Raw genomic sequence first — 246 nt, forward strand, 5'->3', positions numbered from 1 at the left:
GCAGCAGCAGCACGACAGTCATTTGAGAAGCAAAAGCGGGCGGCAAAAAGGAGATAGTTTTCGTGGAGTGATAAACGCAGCAAAAGATGCTGCAGCAAGATATCCTGCTGCTGCAGCAGCAAACTCTCCTGTTGGTGCTGCAGAAAGATATCCTGCTGCTGCAGCACGAGTTGCTGCTGCAGGAGCTCTTTATGGGACCCCGCCGGCAGCAGCAGCAGCAGCTGCAGCAGCAGGACCATTTTTTTT

General features: G+C 53.3%; 1 protein-coding gene across 1 annotated transcript in view; it reads left to right on the top strand.

The window, feature by feature from the left end:
* Positions 1 to 86: 86 nt before the first annotated feature.
* ETH_00042010 (uncharacterized protein) overlaps positions 87 to 246 on the top strand; it is a gene marked incomplete at both ends in the record, with an annotated part of 751 nt that continues 591 nt past the window's right edge. Inside the window, one exon of the mRNA XM_013373787.1 lies at positions 87 to 244. Within this exon, the coding sequence (XP_013229241.1) occupies positions 87 to 244 (158 nt within the window). The remainder of the gene's footprint in view (positions 245 to 246) is intronic.

This window comes from Eimeria tenella, genomic scaffold, assembly GCF_000499545.2.
Source record: "Eimeria tenella Houghton genomic scaffold, Eth_scaff1734, whole genome shotgun sequence".
Taxonomy (NCBI): Eukaryota; Apicomplexa; class Conoidasida; order Eucoccidiorida; family Eimeriidae; genus Eimeria; species Eimeria tenella.